The sequence below is a fragment of the Chaetura pelagica genome, unplaced genomic scaffold (genome assembly GCF_000747805.2).
Source record: "Chaetura pelagica isolate M959 unplaced genomic scaffold, ChaPel_1.0 scaffold90, whole genome shotgun sequence".
NCBI classification, from domain to species: Eukaryota; Metazoa; Chordata; class Aves; order Apodiformes; family Apodidae; genus Chaetura; species Chaetura pelagica.
The window spans coordinates 15,907,458-15,922,612 of NW_009953496.1; the positions used below are offsets into that span (position 1 = coordinate 15,907,458).

General features: G+C 36.9%; 1 protein-coding gene across 1 annotated transcript in view; it reads right to left on the reverse strand.

The window, feature by feature from the left end:
* The window catches only part of CSMD1 (CUB and Sushi multiple domains 1), an 805,423-nt gene that overhangs the window by 700,121 nt on the left and 90,147 nt on the right, over positions 1–15,155 (reverse strand). The window contains exon 3 of the mRNA XM_009999261.1: positions 671–783. Within this exon, the coding sequence (XP_009997563.1) occupies positions 671–783 (113 nt within the window). The remainder of the gene's footprint in view (positions 1–670; positions 784–15,155) is intronic.

Sequence of the window (15,155 nt, forward strand, 5' to 3'; positions counted from 1 at the left end):
TTACTTGGACTTTTTCTGGTGACCAATGTAATAGATATACACACTTGCAAATCCTAGTCCTAGCAAACAGCTCAAATCAAACCATAGTATTTTCTACATTCAGAGTTCCTACAGCAATCCAGTTGGTAAAAGTATTTCTTTTAAATTCTATCACTCAACTGGCTGTAGGCAGCTCTTCCAGAATAAACACTTTCTACAGAGGACTATACAAAACCAGCAAAAACATGGCTTTGCATTTGAGAAATAATCTGAAACTGAGCTGCCTGCAGCTTCTACTACTCAAAGACCTGTGTTTTCCATTACATAAAAAAAAGTATTTTAAAAAATGCACAAAAACCCACAAAACACCACCATACACCAAGTTTGAAAGCAATCCTGCAGTTACATTCAAAACATGTGCATTATCCAACAGTGCCAAGCAACAGCTGTAATACAACTGTATCTGGTAACCTTCCCAAACAAAAGCTGCAGATCTCAAAGCCTTTTGTCAATTCAAAGGATTAAGGAAATAGTATTATTCCAGTTTTATGAGTACTGAAATCGCAACAAAAAACCTACACAGTATTCACAAATGTTTCAAACTCCAAACAATTAAAATTGAAATATCACGTTTCAACATAAAATACATGCATCAAGTAGAATAAAGACCTAGTAGGGTAAGTGTTCTTACCTTCATAGATAGCTTTGAAGCCTTGAGCACTGACAGCAAAATCTGTGGTGAAACAAAGGGAGAGGATGGATCCTGTGCTCACAATAGATGATGGAAGTTGAAATCCAGATAACCTGTGCAATAAAAAGATAGAAATTATTATCATTTTTAAAACAAAGTACATCATTAGGTGTGATGAGCACTATGATGAGCATCATATTTCTACATCAGATCTGCCAATGCATTATGGTGTTTACCCCAATGAAATATCTCAACATTCACTGCAAAATTTCAAATGTGTTCTTGAGCTTTTTAACCCTTCTATTTTACCACACCAGTACACTCTTCAACAGATTAACAGTGAAAGACAGATCCATTTCTATCTATTGAAAACAAGTAATTTTTAATAGGATTCATTTCAAGATGAAGAGTATAGATTTAGGACATGTAAAGGTATATACGCAAGCCTTGACTGGTCTACCTTCCAGCTGCTGCTCCAGAAAAAACATGGATATCATAGGTTCAACGCCATACACATTAACTGAGCAGAAAACACCATGCTTCCATGCAACAGTTTCAGAAAAGCTACCTTACATTTTCTACCTTATTAGCAGTGTTACCTTGACTTACCAAACAGAATCTTGGATAAATCAGAATTACATTGCAATACTGATTTTAAGATAATTTTCCTAAATAAAAGTTTTCATTCATGTTGAGGTTAAAACATATGGATAAAAAATGTTTACATATTTTACTGAAGTACCATTAAAGACAAATCATTAGCCTTGGCTGACACTAGTGAGATGTTGGTTTCTTAATGATTAATTTTGCATCAATAAGACATAAGATACCCTTACTGCCTCACAAACGCTAAACTACACAGTCAGAACATATCACTAGCTAAATTCTGTGTTTTGTGGTAGAAATATGTGATCCACTGGGTACAGGACAAAACAGGAAACATCCTTGGCTTCTCCAATTCAAACACTGGAACAGCTAATTAAAAAAAAAACCCACATCAAAATTGCTTATATTTTTAATCTTGATGGTTAAGACAATCCATGCATTTTAAAAAACCTTGCCATTGAAATTTACTGTACAATGATGCAATGATGTTCTAGTTTATTAATTGGCACCTGGAACCATAGAAGATAAATAACCATAAACAACATACTGGTACAGCTGTATCAGTAAACTAGGGTTTCTTTGCAAAATTACTCTTATTTAAGACTACTCCCATATATAAAAACATGTAAAAAGCACTCCATGCTTGAATTAAACTAGTCGAGTGGTTCCCATCTCTTTCCAATTTTGAGCTTTGAAAAACAAAGGGACCTGGATGAGTCAGAGATTAGTGAAGAGAGCTTTAAATACAAATGAAGGAATAGAGTCAAGGCAGCATAAGTCAGCAAAAAGCTTTCTGCAGTTTCTTCCTTTTTTTAAATAACATTGTTTACCATGTGCTAATTAGCCATTTGCTCTAATCTTTTCACCTTCTGTGTACTTGTCAACTTATTACTCCTTTTCCACCTCATTTACTCCAAATCCAGAAATAAACCAGTCGATTTTTCCCTACTGAACTACCACGAGGCTTGCCACATCTTATATAGTCAGACTTCGCTATGTTCTCTCACCTTGACTAGACATTGCAATTTTTAGAGAAATGTGCCTCTTGTTCTATTTAATAGAGTTGTTATCACTACTGCCCTAGATCTGGAGTGTACTGCATGAGGGTTCATTATTAATTTAGGGTATGCATTTTCTGATCTTACTTACATATCTCTTTTTTCTTTGAAAAGGTACTCGGAAGAGTTCTGTTTTTAAAGTTTTGGTTGTTTTTTGTTAGTTTTGGGTTTTTTGGATAGCACTACAATATTTACTGGATTCAACACTTCTGCTGAAATATAGGAAACTAGCATGCATTGTAGGGGAAGGAAGGAAAGTCATGTTAAGTCACAGGAAGATACAAGCAGCTAGCCTCAACACTTTGCACTATATAGGAGAGATAAATAAAAACAAACAAACAAAAAAAACAAAACAACCGCAAAACAGTTACATCAATGCAAAGCTATACAGCTTTAGCTACCTTGTTCCTGAGCAGGGTTTGCTTCACTTGGTATGGATTTGGTTCCTATAAATGAAGTTACCTGAGCAGTGACTGGACATCCTGAGCCCTTGTGATGATTTCCAGACCTAACTGCTTTGATAAGAAGTATCAGTCCTAAAATACAGATTATATGCTCAATAATCTGCTCAAAAATCTAAAATCTGCTCAAGAAAATTAAGTCTATTATATGTCCCACAAAATAACAGGAGAATATTATTTATGTAACTGGCATTGCAACTCACATCAAAGGAATAAAAATATGTTTTTATACATTAAATCATTGCATTTGAAGGTTTTACAGACAAAAAGGCAAAGGAAATATGAGGTAAACTTCAAGGAATTTGCATATCAACTTGAAATATATTTTTTTCAGGGTCTACAGTAATGCCAAAAAAGATTAAGAAAACATCTAAAATAGAAAAAACTCTGTATTTTGTCATTCAGCAAGCTACCTGCATGCCTCTAGAGTAGCCTTGTTGCTCACAATATTTCTGAAAGCATCTTCTCATAGTAATTAAATAAATTCAGTGAGACCAAATGCCATGAAATCAAGTGCAAACAAAAACTAGACAGCAGATTAAAATCTGGACTGTTATTCTTCAGGCATTTCCAGAATTAAAACACTGCAAACTTACCAGGTAATTTCCCCCCCTCACAAACGTTTTCGTTAGGCAGCTATAGCTTATGCATCACAATGTGTTCTGCGCAATTATTCCATCATGCAGAAAAATGACACACCTTCACACGTTGCTTTACTTTGGAAATGTATCTAAGCAATTAATGTGTAGGCCTTTACTGCAACCAGAAAGGGAGCTTGTTTAGAGAGAGAAGCATTTGTTCTAAGGGAGTTGAATCAATTCAAGTCCTTCTGCTCAGAAAACTGTCATTTGATAAACTTGCACTACTGCATACTGAGAATATGGCAATACTTTAAGGTTAAAGTATTGCTACTTGTGCAAATTTCACTAGCAATTATCTGCACAAAATACATACATTTCAATATGTTTTAACCACAGATGGAATATATTTGGCTTGTCTATAAGGGAAAAAACAGAACTTGTAATATCAAAACAGAGGTACACCAGTACACAGTACCTCTGTTCGGGGGGGAAGGGAACCCAAAACAAAACTACAATCACACATTTCACTCTCTATTGTTATTTCACAGATCTTGATGTTCAGCCATGTCTAGTGATAAGATCTATACATATATAATGATTTTATTTTCCTCCAATAGTGTAACAATAGTTCTAGCTGGCACTGAGCAGAAATTAAACCTCTACTTGGCAGGGTATTCTGGTATTTCCTGGTACTAAACAGTGACAGCAAGTCCTCTGAGTGGTTGGAAATGTGGTTAGAGGCCTGTAGCAAATTATGTACAAGAAGAGGCTGAAGTAATATATTTGTTGAGCCCTTAAAAGATGAAAACTAAAGGGTGAACCTTACTGCTGTTTTAGGCTACTTATTACAGCAGCATAGAAAAACAACACATAACAGAACAAACAGGTTCTTTCTGGAAGTGCAAAAACAATAGGAAAGCAACAAACTGCAACATCAAGTTCCAGTTTTCTATCACATCAAACCCCCCCCCCCAAAAAAAAAAAAAAAACAACCAAAAAACAAAAACACCAAAAACCCCACCAAGATATCAGTGATACACCAGAACTGATGCCCAGAGAGGATGAGATAGTATCTCCTTGGAGATACTGGAAACTTGTAATGCCCTGAACAGCACGAATTATTTTCAGACTTGGCTCTGATATCAGTAGAAGATAAGATCAAATAACTGCAATCTCCTAAATTAAATTCTTCAATGAACCTGTGACCCATAAGGAAGGCACAAGCATAGCCTTCCTCTCTGGAGAAAGGAAGGCTCCGGGGAAACCTTATAGCAGCCTTCCAGTCCTTGAAGGGGGCCTACAAATAAGCTGGGGAAGAACTTATGATAAGGGCATGTAGTGATAGGACAAAGGGTAATGGTTTTAAACTGGAAGAGGGTAGATTTACGTTAGCCATTAGGAAGAAATTTTTTAGTGTGAAGGTGGTGAGACACTCAAACAGATCGCCCAGGGGGGCTGTGGATGCCCCATCCCTGGAAGCACTGAAGGCCAGACTGGATGGGGCTTTGAGCAATCTGGTCTTAGTGGGAGGTGTCCCAGCCCATACAAGGGGCTTGAAACTAGATGATCTTTAAGATCCCTTCTAACTGAAACCATTCTGTGATTTTATGATGATTCTCTAATAGTCCCTATCACAACCAGCTGCTCTAAGAAAAATCAGTACACTCAGCAGTTTCTGAGTAAATACAGAAGATCAGCCCAAGCAGTTAAGTTCTTTGCATAAGTTTATTAGGGATTGAACCTCTGCTGAGTGTAGGTAGGAAATTTTAGCAAATCCCAGCTGTTCATGTAGAAGCAAACAGGCCGACAAACATGGTTTAAGCTGAACTGATGTTTGCAGGGGTTTTGAAGACATCCTTTACATTAAATCCTTTACATTAAAACAGCTTCGCTCCTCCTCCCTTCAACGAGAACTACTACATTTCTGTTCCCAAAAACTCTGCATTATTTTTCAATAAACATTTTGCACCACCTTCATGGTTGAAATGGTCAAATTAAGCAAATGAAGCCTTCCAGAACAGCTCTATCAGAAACAGCTATCCAGCATGAAGAGTCTTATATGAGCAGACCACTTTAACAAGAATATGTACTGATTTCACAATTGCCAAAACCAATGAGCAGTTGCAAAGGAGATTAGAAGCATTTTCACTATTTTATTTGCTAGTTTATTTATTCCTACAGCAGCCTGTAATCCTAAGTGATTTTGTAGTTCAGGATTCAATATATGACAATTTTATCAAGGTTTAACAAATATTCTTGGTAAATTTATAAGCCAAAAAAAAAAAAAAAAAAAATCAAACCCAAAACATTGGGGGGGGGACCCCATCACCCATAAGGACTAAACTCTTTTTGCAAATCCGGCCAATAAAATCTATTAAGACCAATTATTATAATTTAAAGGAGACTTGGACCTATTAAAAATATTTCTAATTTTGTCTGAAAATACACACACACACCAGGCTCCACTCACACATCTTTACAGCTTGTTCCCAGAAATTTCTCAGAGGAAGTAACCAGAATCTCTTTGCCCAAGACAAAACATTCTGACCTGAAATTAGCTAATAGATGTCTTTTGCAAAAGCTATTAGCCAAAAGGACTAATGTTATTCAAATGTAAACTACAAGTCTAAGTTTCAATTAATTATCCCAAAAGCAATTTTGAGCAAACCATAAGTAAATTACAAAATCTGACATTTTTTTTTTTCTTTTTCAAAATCGGTATAGGGAAAAAACCCTAACATTTCTCCCATTTTACTATGAAGTGATACAGGTCATAAACTGCCACAGGAAACAAACAAACAAAAAAAAAGCCTTCTGTCATCAGTGTAACACTTTTTCAGATTTTACATATTTAAATTACCCTTTTATGCAGAGGAGATCCATAACATCATTCTGTATCAAACGTACCATACCACATAAAGTTTTATGGTGGGTGATGTGTCAAAGTTTGTGCTGATTAAGTGCAGAGAAGTCAAAGGGTTACCCTTAAAAACTTAAGCTTTTGGCTACCTATTGAGGTATTTCTGGAGATCACAGAAGTTGAATACTGATTACAACACACCAATAATGTTCAAAAGGTAGTATCTCATATTTGTCTTAACTGGAAATTATCCTAAACTGTACGGTCAGCAAAAACCTGGCAAACCCCCTCTTCCATGTTATAGTCATCCAATATCGCAAATAGTTAATAAATGCATACAGTATTTAGCACCTGAAGAAAAAGCTATCCAACTCTATGGACTCCCAGCATTTATTCCTGATTTATTTAGGTCTTTGTGGCCTGTTGAGGTTGGTCAGCTGCCAGACTCTCTCACTTGACCCTCCTTAACAGAACAGGGGGAGAAAAAATAAGATGGAAATGATCCTGGGTCCAGATAAATTCAGGGAGAATATAATTATTGTCGTAGGCAGAACAGACTTGTACTGGGGAAAAATTAATTTGCTGTCAATTAAAATATGTTGAAAGAGTTAGAAACACAGGTATTTAATCAAAACCCTCCCCCACTCCTCTTCTTTCCCAGGCTCTACTTCACTCCTTCATTCCCAGCTCCTTCACCCCTCAGGCAGTGCAGAGGGACAGGGAATGGGGGCTGGGGTCAGTCCTGCCAGATCCTCTCTGCTGCTTCTTCCCCTCACACTTTTACCCTGCTGCTTTGTGGGCTCCCCACGGGCTGTGGCTTCTTCAGGAAATACCCACCGGCTCCACAGAGGTTTTTTCCACAGGCTGCAGGGGAATCTGCTCTGGTGCCTGCAGCACCTCTGCCCCCCATCTTGGTGCTTGCAGAGCTATTTTCTCTCACTTTCTGCTCCCTCCCCATCTCTGTGGTGTTTTCTCCCCTTCCTTAGATGCATTTCCCCGAGCTGTCACCTCCTTGGCTCGGGGCTCACCTGTGCCCAGCGCTGGGCGGTTTGGGCCGGCTGGAACCGGCTGCGTCGGGCCCAAGGCAGCCCAGGCCTCTCCTCACAGAGACCCGCCTGCAACCCCACAGCACCTGCACCCAGTCCTGCCTTGATGACACCACTTCAAAAGCATCAGCTGTTCAAATGCACCTCAATTTTATATATTAAAAACTAAAACCATCAATGTGTTATATTAATAATTTGGATCTGTTTAGACTGACTGAACACATCTGGACAGAAGAGAAGCTACTGCAGAAATTTGCACAAATGTGTAACTCCAGTTATTCCACAGAAAATAGCAGCAATGCTATGAGAACACAATTACAGGATACATATCGATAACATTACCTTTTATGAAGCCACATAAGCTCCTAAATTCCTTTCTACAAATAAAGGTGAGACAGAAAGGTGCTATTTTAAAGTTCTGCCAGGTGCCAAAAAATAAATTAACACTCATGTTCCTGGTTTTGAATCTGGAAGACTGAATAAGGGCATCTCTAATCAAAGGCAAATTTTAAGACGCTAACTTTCCCAACAGCTTGTACTTTACTAACTGAAACCATCCGAGACAGCAACACAGTTAAGAACAAAGCAGTCTTAATTGTTTGAGTATGTTTAGTATAATAATCATAAATCAGTCATATAAGGACATGGAATTTTTGCTTTGAGCTCAGAGTTGGAAGTTAACAGTAACTAGACATAAGTAGAGCTGGTAAGGAAAACTTTTTTTTTGTTGTTTGTTTTCCTAAAAAACAACTACTTAATAAAAAACACCTCTCAAAAAAAATCTAAAAGCTTTAATATTAGAGTTGTAAGGGTAAAATTCAAAGTTGCTCTTACAGATACATTTTAGTTCAAACTACAGATTGGTAATTCAGAATAATCCAGTAAGTATTTGTTTAATTATAAAAGATGCATGTAAAGGCAACTTCAAGACTCAAAGAATTCCACAGGATTTATTTCTAGCTTATGATTGATTGGATATTTCCCACCCTCCCCATAAGATTGATTTCAGAGATAGAACTGCATCTCTCCTAATAAAGGGATACTTTTAAAAATTTTATTTCACACACCAAAATGAGTAAATTATATAGCTATTCAAACTTCTAAGTCTTTAGTCATGCAAATGGTAGCCACCAATAAGGTATACTCACAAAGAAATCAATGTAAAGTGATTTTTATAGTATTTATTTCCTAAGTCTTGAAGAGTTTTCATCTGCCCTGTCCACTGCCATAAGCTGCTCTCCTGGAGCAAAGCTCACTGTTTGAAATGCCAGAAATAATAAAGAACCCTAGGGGAAGAGGAGGAAAAAAATAAATTAAAAAAAAAAAAAAATCACAAAGAAAGCCAGCTGCAACTACTCATATGGGTTATGCTATCGTAGGTTTATCTGCCTCATTATACAACCTGCAGGAGCCAGAAGAACATGCTGCTAAAATTTCTATAGGGATTTCCCCTGTTTATCATTATGCCATCCATGGCAGCCAAATTCTGTCCATACTTGCTATCAGCAATGAAAAAGAGTTCCCCACAGGTCAAGACACTTAATGGTACATAAAGCCAGGGTATCCATTCCATCCAACCAGGCTGTGGCCTGCCACCTTGGAAATCATAGAAGCCTGATCTTAATTGTTTACATCCATTCTGTTGCCTGTAGGAAGCGAAGATTTAAAACCTCACTCAGATACTGTATCTTACATAAAGGAATGAGGAACTACTATAAGGTTAGCACAAGATCTATAACTTACAACTTATTTTCTTTTCTTATTTTTTCTTTCAAGTAGGGCAAATACATAGAAATATATATATATATAATTCCCTACTCCCAGGCTCAACTTTTTTTCTTTAAGTTGCAGGAAAAAAAAACAACAAACAACCCTAATAAAACAAGTTGTTCAAATTGATCAAGGCAAAGCTTTTCATTCCAAGGCTCTAATTTGGTGGCTTTTCTCAAGGTTAAGGTAACACTGATTGTTTCCTTAAAAGAACTGTACAGGAAACACTGAGACAGGTAGAGCTTCAGCTCAGAGAGCACAACCAGTTCTCTGCACAGGAATTAGCTTTGTTTCCCCACCTCTCCAGCATAAAGAGAAAAATAATTAATTAACAGTCTCATATTTCTGACTCCAGCAGTCCCAATTCTTCAGTGCCACTTTCTTCAGGTTCTCTCAAGTCACAGACCCACAAGAACATCCAAAAACTGGTTTTCCAGTCTCACATTCCCTACAAAACTAACTTCAATAGATCTCCTATAAGATGGCCACAGGACTTCTTCCACCTACACCCCAGGAAACCTGGAACTCAGCTGGTCCCTAATCTCTCATTTGATCAATTAACATCAGGTGCTCTTCCATCCTGCTAACTAGAGGCAGTTAAGGTATACATGCCTCATTAGAGTGGCACTGAAACTACACAAAATGCTGCCTTCTTACCTGAGTGCTCTTTGTTCTGCAATTTAAGAGGTACAATCTCAAAATTAATAGTCAGTTCTAAATAGGCAAGAAATAGGTATTTTTAATTCAATACTTTAATATGGCTAAATATATGCACACTTTCCATGGTACAGTCATATGAACATTCTGACGTTTTCTGTGACTTCAGCTTAACTAGGAATTAATTGCGGAAATTACAAAATTAATATTTTGCTAGTAAAGGAAGGAGGGAACAATCAAAGAAGTTCCCTCCATAAAGTCCAGAAGGTCTCCTATAACCAAAACTCTCTGAGTTCAGTCACTAAGCAGAAAGAAGCTGCAAGCTTACTGATTTTGACTTTTTTAAATTATTTTTGATTTAACTATTTCTTCCAGTTGCAGGCAGTGACACTGTAATTAACAGACAAATACAGTCTGTTAGTAGGTTCTTTTGTAGCTGTTGGCATCAGACAATTTTGGCTTTCCTGACAACAGGATGGCCTATACAGCACCACTTGCTGACATCTCATGGGCAACATCTTTCTCAAAGGGGGAAGAGAGTCTTTGCAAAAGAGACTGTGGGGCTGATTGACAGGGCTTTAAACTAGTTTTGAAGGGGAAGGAGGATGTAACTGGACATGCTACTGAGACCCCTGTGTGTAGTGGCCCAGCATTTGTGGGGCAGTGTGCTAGCATTTTTGAGAATCTGAAGACCAGCCCCCCCGCAAGAGTGAAAACTGAGTGCTCAACTCTCTCTCTGAAATGCTTATATACTAATGCACGCAGTATGGAGAATAAGCAGGTGGAGTTGGAGATCTGTGTTAGACTGCAGGGCTATGATATCATTGTAGTTACTGAAACATGGTGGGACAGCTCCCATGAGTGAAATGTTGTCATGGATGGCTAGGTACTCATTAGGAAGCATAGACCAATAAGGCGACACAAAAAAAAATTGCCCGACTACAGAAATGGATCAATTTCTGAAGCTTTCTTTTCATGTTTTTACAAATTGTATTACAGTAGTATTGCCAGCTGAAAAAAATAAAAATATCTACTTTAGCCTTTTTGGTGGCACTACTTTCAGCAAAGACCTCAAGGCAAAAGAAAATGTGCTAGCAAATATTTTAATAGATCAAATTTTAGTATAAAGAGGATGTTTCTCCTTTGCAGCAATGAGGAGGTATCTAAAAAAATATGTTGCAAGTGTATTTTATAGTTTATATAGTGCTCAGCATTCCTTTTGTAAGGAAGACTATGGATTTGTGCCTAGAACTTTATTCTGAGAATGTGTGAAGCTTCAAATGTGGCATATGGTACACAGTAAAATTTTGAATACCTACATAGCTTTGCAGATTTCCATTATCTGTTTTGCAAAGGCTAGACTGCCTGACTTTGTTTTACTGCTCAATTCAAAATACATAATAATATACTAATGATTTATGCCATTCCCATAAGTTATCTGGGACCTGTAGCTGGGAACTGTACTTCATTTTTTTGTATTGGGAGATATACCCTTTTTGATTAATGAAATAAAATAGGTCATATAAGTAATTAATTTCATATTTTAAAGAGTAAATACTCTATTTTGTTATTTTCTAATAATTATGTTTAAATTTTTGACAAATGGCATTTTTTTTCCAAATGTTGCTAATAAGAATTTATTCAAAAAGAGAAAGAAGTGATACAAAATTAAAAACAAAGTTGTTGTTTTTTTTAAACTGTATTTTTATACATCTCTCATTTCATAAATGAAAAATTAAAGCTGAATGAAGCAAGATTTGAGCTTAATTTTTTTTTACTTAAATTTATATTCTCAGTAAATCAATTAGGTCCAAAATACAATGCCTTAATTTTTCCATTTGTTCTTTTCCCATTTGAAAAATAATGATAAAATTGCAAACTAAAATGATTCTTTTGAATTCAAAGAGATGGAACACCTCTCCTACGAGGAAAGGCTATGTGAGTTGGGGTTATTCAGCCTGGAGAAAAGAAACCTCCATGGAGACCTTATTGCAGCCTCATAGTGCTTAAAGGGGACCTATAATAAAGACAGGGAAGAACTTTTTAGTAAGACCTGTTGTGACAGGACAGTGTGATAGGGTGATAGTTTTAAATTGAAAGAGGGGAGATTTAGACTAGCTATAAGGAAGAAATTTTTTACAATGAGGGTGTTGAAACACTGGAACAGTGTCCTGGTTTGAGCCAGGATGAAGCCAATTTTCCTTTATTGTTTTTGTTTTTGTTTATTTTTTTCCTTCAGCAAGCTTTCTTTTAACTAGTCACAGAGCCTTCCAACTAGGACTGATAAGAGCTGGAATGTTTTTCTAACTGCTGGGTCTTCAAGGTCGCATCTTTATTCTTCTGGCTCTGACACTACAGGGAGATCTGTGACCTCCGCCATAGGAGGCTGAGTTGAACAGATATTCCAGAGATATTCCATTCTATATATCTACCTAAGCTCAGAGGAAGGTCAGAAATCACAGAAGACAAGTTCCTTCCTGCTTCTTCTTCCCTTCTCTTCCGTCCATGGCTGGTATCCAGGGAGTACTCCGTCCATCCATCACCATCAACCCCCAGGCTTGAGCTCTCCTGACCCTCATCACTCTGTGCTTTTTCCAGCAGCTCTGGGATTTTTCGGGACTGTTCGCAGCTCAGGGGATGCTGTGAGAGTTGCTGGGTGTGGGGGGAGGCAAGAGGCTTTTGCACAGACCTGAACACATTTGTATATAATTGTATATATTTTCTTATCTCATTGGTGTTTAATTAAAGCTGTGTATCTTAGCTTTCAATCCAGCCAAGTCTCTCTTTTTCTCTCTCCTTCCCTACCTGGGTGGGAGGGGGAGGGAAGCAAGAGCATTGTTTTCAAACCTGAGTCAAACAGTGACAAACAGGTTGCTCAGAAAGGTGATGGATGCCGCATCCCTGGAAATACTCATGTTCAGGTTGGATGGGGCTCTGAGCAACCTGATAATAGTTGAAGATCACAGAATTGTCAGTGTTGGAAGGGACCTCTAGAGATCATCCAGTCCAGCTTCCCTGCTAATGCAGGATTGCCTAGAGCACATTATTCAGGACTTCATCCAGATGGGTCTTGAGTATCTCCAGAGAAGATGTCCCTGCTCATGGCAGAGATTGGACTAAATTACCTATAAAGGTCCTTTCCTTTTTTTTTTTTTTTCTCAGATTGTTATACATATTATAAATATGCCCTAGGAGTCTATTCACTTGATAAACAAATGTATCCTGTTTCAGGACTGAGGAAAAGATTTTCCTTCACTGTCACCTCATTATGAATTTCCTTTTTTTTTCTTTTCCCCTGAAGTTAATTGTTCTGACAATGCTATTTTAAAGGGGTCAGGCTTTGACAATTGTAGACTATCTGCACAAAACTCACTATATTAACTTACTGCTCCTGATTTACTCCCAAGAGCTATGACATCCTTTTTGCTATGCAAACCTTTGAAGTCAGTCTATTATTTCTCCTCATCATATTTGAAGTTTACTACAGTATATATAATTTAGTACTTGAATATGTCCTGTCAAAATTGCTCTCTGGTTTGTTTGTCCTTTATAAGAAAGAAATCCAGTGGGTATTTCAGTGGGTCATAAAGTTCATTTTATTTAAATTTAGCTTTTAGAAATGTCTTTTGCAGACAACTAGTTTTGTTATTTTCAAATGGCACTTAAAAGAAGAGGCTACTACTAGTAACATGAAATAATTGCCAATTCTAGAAATACTTGAAAATTATGTGAGTGCTTTGAGCTAACTCTACACTTATTGTATGAGGTATCATATACTTATATTTCCTTTGTTGTATAACTTGTCAACTCGTATGTAGATATTTTGCAATATTGAAAGCCTTCTGGAAGATAAGTCATTTGTGTATTTAAGTGCTTCAATTTAAACATTATTCCTATGTAGAGCAGAAGTAGGCTGTAAAAGGAAAGGGAAAGCACAGAACATACAAGAATATCTGACATAGGCTATCAAGACACAGAGACATGGATTTTCACTAGTGGATCCATTAACAGTACAGGTATGTGGGACTGAAGGGCAATACAGTGGAGCAGTTTCTTTCTTATCCTGTATGAAGGACCATATACCATGACAAAGATATAGAATCCTCAAGAGAGCTGCACACTTAGTAGGCTCCTGTTGGTGCTAATTCTAAGTGTATGCTGAAGCCCTTAATTTTGTATCTTTGCTGATATTGTTATCTGCACTAATGTTATTTAACTACAACATTTTTTACATCTTTATTTTGCCATACTAGCATTCAGTATTATATTTCTTTGGCATAGCAGTTAATGAATCTCAGAGTACATTAGCTTTTATAACCAGAATTTTGTTCTTAACTTTTAGAACAAAAATCATTATGTTGAAATGTCAGCGTATATATTTTTTTTTTTCAGAATATCCTGGCCTTGTATGTATCCTGTTGCTCTATATGGTGTAGTTTACTGCACTGAATTCTCATTGTAATCAACCTGAAGTTCCTAGTATGCATACAGATTTTAATTATTACCCTCAAAGTGTTCTCCTTATGATGCCACCTTATCAATGTACCCTCTGATCTATACGTCTTCAATAACTTCAAAAGTAATGAAGCAAAACAATCTCCTGTTAAATTTAATAGTGAACAAATTTTGGTAGGTTCAACCTGAAATATCACATCCCAAAAGTAAGTCTAGAAATATGTCTTAATAGAGAGATATTTCATCTTCCTTTCTGAGCATTTTCTGTGCTTACATTTTAAGTAATTTCAGCAGAGGTTTGCCTTAGGGTGCATAATTTGATGCTTGAGCTCCTCCTATCAGAACACTCTATCTTGTTCTCCTGTCCTTCAGTCTTTACATATATAATATATAATTTCAGGGTTTATGATCATCGCTGAGATTATCTATAGTAATATTTTTAGTTTGGAACAACTTGTTTCTTACAGATGACTTGCCCTAACAACTGTGTTTAGGTGAGTCATATTTTTCTAGTTTAAAATGTTCTCTTCAAAGTGCTTCTTCCAAAGAAAGGATGTATGCAAAGGTTTTGGGTTTTTTTTGCTTAAGCTTTTAATTTCAGCAAACTTTCTCTTAACATTGTATGGTAATAGTTCTAAATTAGCCCTAAGCAACGAGTGTTACCTAATTACCTGAAGCCAGGCAAATTCTGCCATTGAATGTATAAGATCTCTGCAAGGAAAGCAGCGAAACTCTGCACTATCTGTTAGGCTGTTGCATGTTGCTTATTCCCCCAGATGGCCTTGTGAGAGTTGCCTGAAGCTGCCCCTGGTTACCCATGTGTATCCAGATGACACAAGATCTTGAGTATCTGAACTTGGAATCTACTATTCTACCTATTAAAATAAGCCACTTATCAGTGCCTCTTCAGTAAGTGGTTTTGGTTTTGGTGCTGTTTTGACAAATAACATTAAAAACAAGAACATATATTCTTTATGGTTACTTCCCCCCC